Below are 8,780 nucleotides of genomic sequence, written 5' to 3'. Positions count from 1 at the left end.
CACTATGTGTCCAGGTATCTTTGGTTGACTTCTACGCTTGAATGGAAGTTATACTCATTTCCATCAATACATTGAGGTTGTGCCCTCTTTGGATGGATTTATGTTTGGGTTGTGGAGTGCATTAAAACTTTAGGCCATTTTCAAATCTGCCATGATTTACTCCCTGATGGGATGTTTCACTTCTCTTATGTATATGTGTCTATATTTAGCATGGTCGAGATTGTATGTCACTTAATCCTAGTAAAGTTAGCAGACGCAATTCATTTGTTTCCAGCAACAATACAGTAATGCTTTTAAGATGGGCATTTGATCCCAGGTAAACAATTGCCATGCAAGCTTCAGAATTTTTTGTTAAACCATACAAGTAAATTTTCATTTCTGCTGGGGTTTGTATCAGGAGATTCACCTGTCTTTCATGTACTGAGAATAAAATAAAACAAAATTTGGAAAAGGAGACAGAACATATCCTGATGACAATGTTTGAGTTTCAAAATTCAGCTGTGACTGATATTATAACTGCCCTCCTCAACTTTTTTTTAACCACTTAATCTTGTTTTATTTGGTTTATGTCATATACAAAATAAAAGTCCTAATACAAACAGCATAACCTTTATGTATATGAGTGTGTGTGTGTAAACCCAGCTATTGGCCTCGTTTTTCAAGAAAACTACATGGAGGAAACATGTCTGCAATAAAGGAGACTAGATATATTGGTGCATATTTACTCAAACAAATACAACAATATATGTGGTGATAAAGAATATTAGATAGCTAAAAACCATTAAGGATATACATTAAACTGACCTGGTAGACACTGGAGTTCAGAGTAAACTTTGTAATTTTTAGGACAGCGATTGAGTGAATATTGTAATATTGTGGACAATGGGTTATAAGTGAGAAGACAGTGTGGCTGTTGTTGCATATTAGACATCCTAATGTGCTTCTTCACTACTGAATATATTAAACTGCATTTCAGTGACGGCTCTGAGAAAAAGTAGAGAATTGGAAATCCACTGCACATATGTTGTTCTTGAATTAAGGGAAGTTAATGAGGTCAGATATAGTTAACATATAGAATGAGAAGTGAGAAACATGAAAAACACCTCCACTTGCTTCGTATATTTGTTTGCTTATACATTGAACCCTTAGCAAAACCCATGCAAACTTCTGTTATTTATCCACCTTTGATTATCCAAAGCCTGGCATAATGCCTGGAAAATGGCAAATAATAGCATATCAGTTTACATATATGTTGAATAAATCAAGGAACCATAAATTATTTAATCATCTCATGGGAAGACATACATTTGGTAAAAAATAAAAAAAATAAATAAATAGTGTCTCTCTCTTTTTCCTCATAAACATGTTTCCTCTCCATATATCAGAACCTCTGGCTGTACTTTCATAAGAGTCACAGATGTTTCTTCTTTTTAGAGAACTTGGCAACTTCACATGAGTGTTCTGGGATGATTGCCATGAGTCTTATCTTTACTTTTTTGTCATGCGCATTGGGATCAAATCTATCCTCAGCACATCAGGGGGTGGTGGGGATGTGATAAAGCTTTCTAAATGAGGAGATTCTATTGTATCTGAAATCATATTTTCTCCTTTCTTTCTAGGATGTGAATGGCATTATGGAAAGGTATGTTGGTACACCAAGATAGTCTTTTTGTTCTGTGAGTAAAAAATTATAGTCGTTAGAAGTATATGATGTTCAATGAGAATAAAACATTTCTAGGGCAGGAAAAATGAGAAGTTGTATCATCTTAAATGTCTGATCACCGATCAGGAATTGAGTGGCCTGTGACTACTGAGGATAGATCAGATTCCAAGGCATGGGATTTGAGTGTTGGGAACCCACAGAGATTGAGTCATTTATGGTATTAGGGATAAGGTATTGCAGTATCAGACCCTGTGACCTCACCATTTTATTCAACCTGCGAGTCCAAATTTCACTCTGGTTTAGTATTTAATAGGCTTCTGACTTATTGTGGGGGAGATGAATCTTCTCCACTTTCTCAAAACATAGAATTGTTCATTGGGATAATTCCTATGTGTTTAAATTTTTCTCCTGAGAAAAGAAAAGACCAGGTTCTATTTTTTTTGTGAAAAACAACTCGAATCTTCAGAAATAATATTTTGGCCCTGGTGCAAACAATTGATTCATCTCAGTCAAATACATTAGAAGAGTGTGGAGGGCTTGTGGCCTTGTGCCTAAAATTGCACACTGACCTGGCATCATCAAGCTCTTTCCAAACACATAATATTCAGACCAACATTAGATTGTTCTTCATAATATTTCCTTTGCCTAGTATTTGTAATTTTTTCCAGTGAACCTGAAACCTCATATGACATCTCAGGGCTTCACTACTGCGAATAGGCATTGCAAGTCATGGTCCTCTTCAGATAGGATTCCCACATTTGACATGTCTCAAATACCCATGAAGAAGAATCTGCAACCTCACTTTATGACCATCTCCCTGGGAACCCACATTCATGGCAGTGACATGACTACACGTTAGATTTTTTTAAAGTCACCAAAGTATTTTTTTCTTTTGATTTAGATCCATTCTTTAATTATTTCCTATAAGTTCCATCAGGGGAAAGAAAGAGGTTATTTCAAGGTATTCAGTGGTGTTCAAGAAACACAAGATCAAAGGTGTGGAGGTCATATTTTTCATCCGTAGGTGTCAGAACATCACGCTGAAGACACCAAAAACTTTACCTAAGAAACAAAGAAGAGTTTTTCAAGCTCCTGATCTGAAAGGGATACTGCAAGCATTCACAGGTGAGGAGAGCTAGATCGAGTGTGTGTCTGTGGGATTCCAGAGGTGGCAGGGGCTGGATGGGGAAGAGAGTGAAGTTTCTGTCTGTGGAATGAGGAGATAAGGGAAGAAGGATGCTGTGTGCTGAAGCTGTGGTCACATTTCATGAGGAATGATCAGAGGCCTGGTTCATCCTCTCATCTACCAGGTCACTGACCTACCATAGTCCCTTCTACTTCCCAAATCTGAAGAGAAAATAGATTTCAGAGCTGACTCCTGTGATTTTACTGAAAATTATGAATTTTTATCATTTCAGAGCTGAGAGATGTGCAACGCTACTTGGGTAAGGAGAAATCACAGTATCATAAGCCACCCTGTTGTCATCATCTTTCAGAACTCTGTGTTCTCTAGCAGGTCTCATGTTTCAAGTCTCACGTTTCTCCTTCCATCACATACATACCTACATCTTCTCCTAACCTCTGAACAAAGTTTCTCCCTATTGTATCTTGTTTTCCTCAAGAATCTTCTCAGAATATCACAAAATACATCATATCCCTCATATGACCTTTCTGTTTTTCTACAGTTGATGTGAAACTGACTCCAAGCAATGATTCAAATACGTTCATTTCTCCATATCAGAGACAAAAGGCATCTTCTCGGATGCCAGTTGACTCTTACTGGAATGGCAGTGATTATGATTATGACATCCGAGGTTCCCCTGTGATCACATCAGGAAAACATTACTGGGAAGTAGATGTGTCCAACAAAAGAACCTGGATCCTGGGGGTATGTTATAAAAGAAGAAAACAAGATATAAATTATCAACCTAAACATGGCTACTGGGTTATAGGGTTACAGAATCGAGGTGAATATGTTGCTTTTGAGGACTCTTCCTCCTCTAATCCTGTGGTGTTGACACTTTTCCTAACTTTTCCTCCCCGTGTTGTTGGGGTTTTCATAGACTATGATGCTGGCACAGTCTCATTTTTTAACCTCCCAAATGGGTTTCTCATCTATGAATTCTCTGTATGTGACTTTCCTCAGCGTGTTTATCCATATTTCAATCCTAGGAATTATTAAGTCGCCATGATTCTGTGCTCTCTAAGCTTGTGAACTTCCTACATCAACACCCACTTGCCGGGGGTGCATCTCATGCACCTGAGCTCATCGGCACCATTCCCCATTTTCCTCATTGCCTCCCTTCATTCTCATTGTACAAATTGCCTTGTGCCACATTCCTCACAATATTTCATTTGCATTTAGGAGAAAAAATTTTTCATCCTTTTCCATACTCCCAAGAAAAAATGACTGATCCTTTAAAAAGAAACACCAGTATGAGATAACATCTCTGCCAAATCTTTACAACCCAGTTCCCTCTGACACTGACTAAGGAGATAAATGAACATTTCTCAACCACTTTTTTTTTATATATATATTATTGAAGGGCATGTGAAGGAGTCATTCACTAAAGAATGAGCCATTAGCATTGTGCCAGTTTGCTTATGCCCATTATCATTAAGGAGTTAAGGAGGAAAAATCATAAATCACATATACGAAGAGTGGAAGTTTTGTGTGCAGAGTGTCTTAGTTGAGATTCTGTGTACATACTAGCAGTGCAGTTTTGAATAACATACTTAAATGTCTGTTTTTAATTTATGAAAATAATTTTTGTATAACAACTTCAAATACTTTGGATCATTGTGAGAAAATTAATTTTTCAAGTATAAAAATATTTATTTAACTTCTCAACTTCTTAAGTATTTGCTCTACTCAGCACTGAAATATATAAGCTGTGTCAGTGTCCCATGGAACAGGTTGTGCCTTCAGGGAAACCTAGACTGGCTTTACTGAATTCTTGTTTTTTATGTCCCAGACACGAGCACAGTTCTGCCATGTGCGTTTGTGTGTGTGTGTGTATCACACATATTTAGACTTTTACTCTAATTGTGATGTTGCTACATACTGGCATTTAATAAGTAAAGTCAATTCTATGGGATTCAGTTCATCATTTGTTTAAAAAAAGAAAAAAATATATATATATTATATAAAATAATGAAACTTAGCTGATGTAGTCCTGTGAAAATTAAACAGAATGTTTCTAAGAGCAAGAGAATGTTTCAAGTAACTTCTGTCACTTCTAGCACAGAAGGAACAATCCAGTATGGTGTTTGTTAATATTTGTTTCATCTCTCTGTTACTGAAATAAATGATTTTTAAGATAACGCATTAGTTTACATTCAAAATTATTAAACTCCGTCATATTTTTTAAGAAATAGAGTAGCTTGTTTAAAGAATCACATTTTATTATTTAACGTTTTATTTATTTATTTATTTATTAATTTTTTTATTTTTTTAAGAAGAATAAATCTGTATTTATTGAGCCTGTGTGCTATCTGGAAAGCTGGAGCAATGTTAAAAATAAATGATTCAAAGTTCACTGGATACATATAGCTAGATGAGAACAAATGAGTAACATTGGTAAAGTAGACTGTGTCTCTACTCAGGAAGAGATGTTGTAGGCCAAAACTCGATTCACTTCAGACGTTTATTAAGTATACACCAGAAATTGGAGGGAGCTACAAAAGAAGTAAGTCTCTCTTAAGGAAATAAAAACTCCCTGCTATCGTATGTGTAATTTGCTCATTCAGATTATGCAGTTCGGGTGTTGTGTATGTTCTCAATGGCTTTGTTCCCGTGAAGGCCTTGGGATAAAACCTTTGTTGGAAATAAATTGTAATGTAGGGAGGGCATAGAACGTTTTAAAAATATAAAACGGGGAGGCAGAGGTGGTGCCAAAGGGCAGACTGAAGGAGGGAAGGGGGAGAGTAAGTCCCAGTGTGCAGAGGCGACCTGGGTATCCTCCCAACGAGTGTGAGGCTCTGTGGCAAGAGCTGAACCAAGCGGATCTGCACTGTCCGTGAGGCTCTGCCATCACCGCCCCAGCCCGGCCTCCTTCAGCTTCAGGGCTCCGGTCACAGGGTTCGCAGGGCCCGGGTCCCTCAGCACACCCAGCTCCAGTCGCCCCCAGAGCATGTCCCTAGCTCTTTGACGGCTGGCCGCCAGCCCTGGTTCTTAACGGGAAGGACGATGGAGCTGCAGTCGGCACTGCTACTGTGAAGACAGCTGGCAGGACTCAAAAAAATTCAGAAGAAGGCTTTTCAGCATGTTAAATATGACAATGATCTCTACTGATGGGAAGTTCTTATTACTGTTCCTCAAGATGCACTTCATGAAGGTGGTGTTTTGAAGGCTCCTCGCACTTTTACAAAGATTATCCCTTCCCGCCGCCTCAAATGAAAATGATTACAGAAATCTGGCACCCAAATATTGATAAAAATGGTGATGTGAAATATGGCTATGAAAAGCCAGAGAAGGCAGTCTTCCTAAACACACTGGGGAAACCACCATGATTAGTATCACTTCCATGCTGGCAGACCCTAATGGAGCCTCACCTGCTAATGTTGATGCTGCGAAAGAATGGAGGGAAGGCAGAGAATTTAAAAGGAGAGTTTCTACTGTGAAAAAGCCAAGAGACTGCTTTTGAGTGACATTTATTCAGCAGCTAATAACTTCACTTATTTCATAATCTCCAATTGAGAAACATGGCACTGTTTTTCTTGCACTCTGCCCTCCTACTGCTGGACTTCTGTTCCATCAAGTTGGCAAACACTGGCTGGAACTGAGCTGCGATACAACATTCCAGTCAGTCATCAATGCTGACAAGAGCCTAACAAGTGCCAATTTACAGATGATTAAGCGTTTTGAATTCTAATGAACAGTTTTACTTCAGGAAGAACCGTAGAGGCCTGCACCTAGCACAGCATGATTTGGATGATGCATATGCTGTTCATGTACATCCACAAATACACCTTGTGCCAAGTAATGCTTTCTTGTAGTACAACAAGAATTGCGTGAATTCTGAAAGATTTTAGCAGGTTTTCCCTCCCTATTCATAATTTCTTATCAGTTTTAAAAGACTCCTTACAGCATGTCAGAGATAAAGCAATTAGGACTACAAATTTCCATTTAATTTCCTCTAAACCATTGAGGCTTCATGAAACTCTTTTCACTTATTATACTTTTGTATCTTCTTTGTTTTGACGCATTCCCCTTTGTTTTTATCTCTTCTATCCACCAGAAAGTTCTCAAATCATTTAGTTCAAGTGCTAAAATGCTTAATAAGCAATTGCTTGATTTCGAATGATGACTTTGGAGGAGTGGTCATCGCTAGGTGCTTTGTCCTTTTTTGTATTCTAATTGAATTCATATCTTGGAACCCACATAGAAATGATTTTTGGGTTTTTTTTTTTTTTTGAGCTGTTGAGAGATCTTGAACCAAGTCACTACTCTTGTAAACTAAAAAGAGTTGGTTCTGAATTTAACTTATTGAGATTTACCCTGAACAATACAAAATTCTGATTTGGTTTTATTTTTGCTCTTTAGTTTCACCATGTTAAGGTTGGATAAATGAAGCATGCACAGCTACAGACTTTCTACTTAACTTCTAGGTTTGTTGTTAAAAATGCTGGTTACCCTGTCCTTCCCCTCAGCCATTCATATTTATTTTACTTCTATTTTTCTATACTGCAGATTTTTCTCTCCTATTGTACTAATAAATTGCAAAGTATCTGTTCATGTAATTTGATTTTGGAATCCCCTAATGTAGTGTGTTCTTCCAAAATTTATTTTTTTCCAATAAAAATACTTTAAATAAATGTTTTTTAAAAGTCTCTGTTATTATTGACTTCATCAAGAACTACTTTGTATCTTTTTTCTTATTCCTGAGAAATTTATATTTCATTGGAAATCCTTTCCTGTGTTTGTTCATTGTTGAATATGTATTCTGCAGAGAGATTCAGGTGGATCAGAAGTACAATTGAAGGATCTCTCAACAACAGTGCAGGTAGGTGTTTTGTTTGCCAAGTTAGCCTCACTCTTTTCATTGACGTGAAAGAGAAAGCCCTACTCTCCTTGTCCAGTGAGACAAGAGGGGACTTTTGTAGTGGATGTTCATGCAGGGCTTGGCAGGATCTCCATGTCATTTGGCATTTTTATTTCCAGTTCTCCCCCAATGAACTTTGGAGCTAACAAGTAACTTTTAATTTCAAAAGGCTATCTGATCAAGTAGTGTCTGTTTGGCCAAAGGAGTTTAAAGCTCTCCATCTTTGGGTGAACTTTGATGAGAGAAGGAAGCCCAAGCTGATTACTCCCAGTATCTGTGTGTGTGTGTTTAAACCCTCCCTCAGCATCCATCCATAGAACTGTGGAAGTCAAACATATGATTATTCCATATGACTTCTTCCTTCCTGTTACCCCATTGCCACAATGACTGAGGCTCTCACTCACTGGAGACAGTCTTATGGTCTTGAATTATTGACAAGTGACACTTCAGGGACATTAATGCCTCTTCATTTACTGGAATGCCCACTCCACCAGTTCAGGCTGAAGTATCCATTTGTAAGGAAATAAAGACCTGCACTTGTAGGTATAACAGAAAAGATCTCCTTACAGAGGGGTGTCCAGGTTTTTAGAAGCTCCTGGCCCCAGAAATGAATCTCTCTGCCAAAAAGAATAGGAATCCTATGAGTTGCTCCCTGGTATGCTCTCTGTTCTCACTGAAGGGCTAAAGAAGGCATCCTGAACTGAAGAAGTTTGTTGGACACCAGCTGTGGATCTACTCTCCACCTCTGAATCAATTCTAGAACTTTTTTCTACCTTCCACTTCTGAACCTCTGAGTAGAAATCATGCCATACTATATTTCTGGAACATTAAAACTGCTGGGCCATTTTTCAGGCAGATGTGTTTCCACAGTGAGAAATCTGAGTAAGCTCAGCAGGATCTCAGGGTATTAGAAGGCTATAGCTTGTAGAAATATTGGTGGAAAATGCACAGGCTGTAGAGCCATCACCAAACACTGCCATACATTAGTTACCCAGAGGGTCAAATCTGTGCACAGTGAAACTCCCTGCCAAAATGAGTAAACATCTAAAAAAAGATACCAGAAATGCAAAAAA

At 38.0% G+C, this 8,780-nt stretch overlaps 1 protein-coding gene and 1 pseudogene across 1 annotated transcript; both read left to right on the top strand.

Moving 5' to 3' along the window:
• Positions 1–1,564: 1,564 nt before the first annotated feature.
• LOC103583193 (tripartite motif-containing protein 5-like) lies at positions 1,565–4,991 on the top strand. The gene is made up of 4 exons (XM_008564579.1): positions 1,565–1,642; positions 2,688–2,788; positions 3,082–3,108; positions 3,349–4,991. Exons 1-4 carry the CDS (start codon positions 1,635–1,637, stop codon positions 3,843–3,845), a joined length of 633 nt encoding a protein of 210 aa, XP_008562801.1. The 5' UTR covers positions 1,565–1,634; the 3' UTR covers positions 3,846–4,991.
• Positions 4,992–5,660: 669 nt separating this feature from the next.
• On the top strand, positions 5,661–7,065 carry LOC103583192 (annotated as a pseudogene).
• Positions 7,066–8,780: the final 1,715 nt, after the last annotated feature.

Source organism: Galeopterus variegatus, unplaced genomic scaffold (assembly GCF_000696425.1).
Source record: "Galeopterus variegatus unplaced genomic scaffold, G_variegatus-3.0.2 Scaffold20442, whole genome shotgun sequence".
Taxonomy (NCBI): Eukaryota; Metazoa; Chordata; class Mammalia; order Dermoptera; family Cynocephalidae; genus Galeopterus; species Galeopterus variegatus.
This window is presented reverse-complemented; position numbering and strand designations above follow the sequence as displayed.

Coding starts and splice junctions, on each gene's coding strand:
- LOC103583193 (XM_008564579.1), top strand. Junction 2,789..3,081: donor GATACTGCAAGCATTCACAG/GTGAGGAGAGCT, acceptor TTATCATTTCAG/AGCTGAGAGATGTGCAACGC. Junction 3,109..3,348: donor AGATGTGCAACGCTACTTGG/GTAAGGAGAAAT, acceptor GTTTTTCTACAG/TTGATGTGAAACTGACTCCA.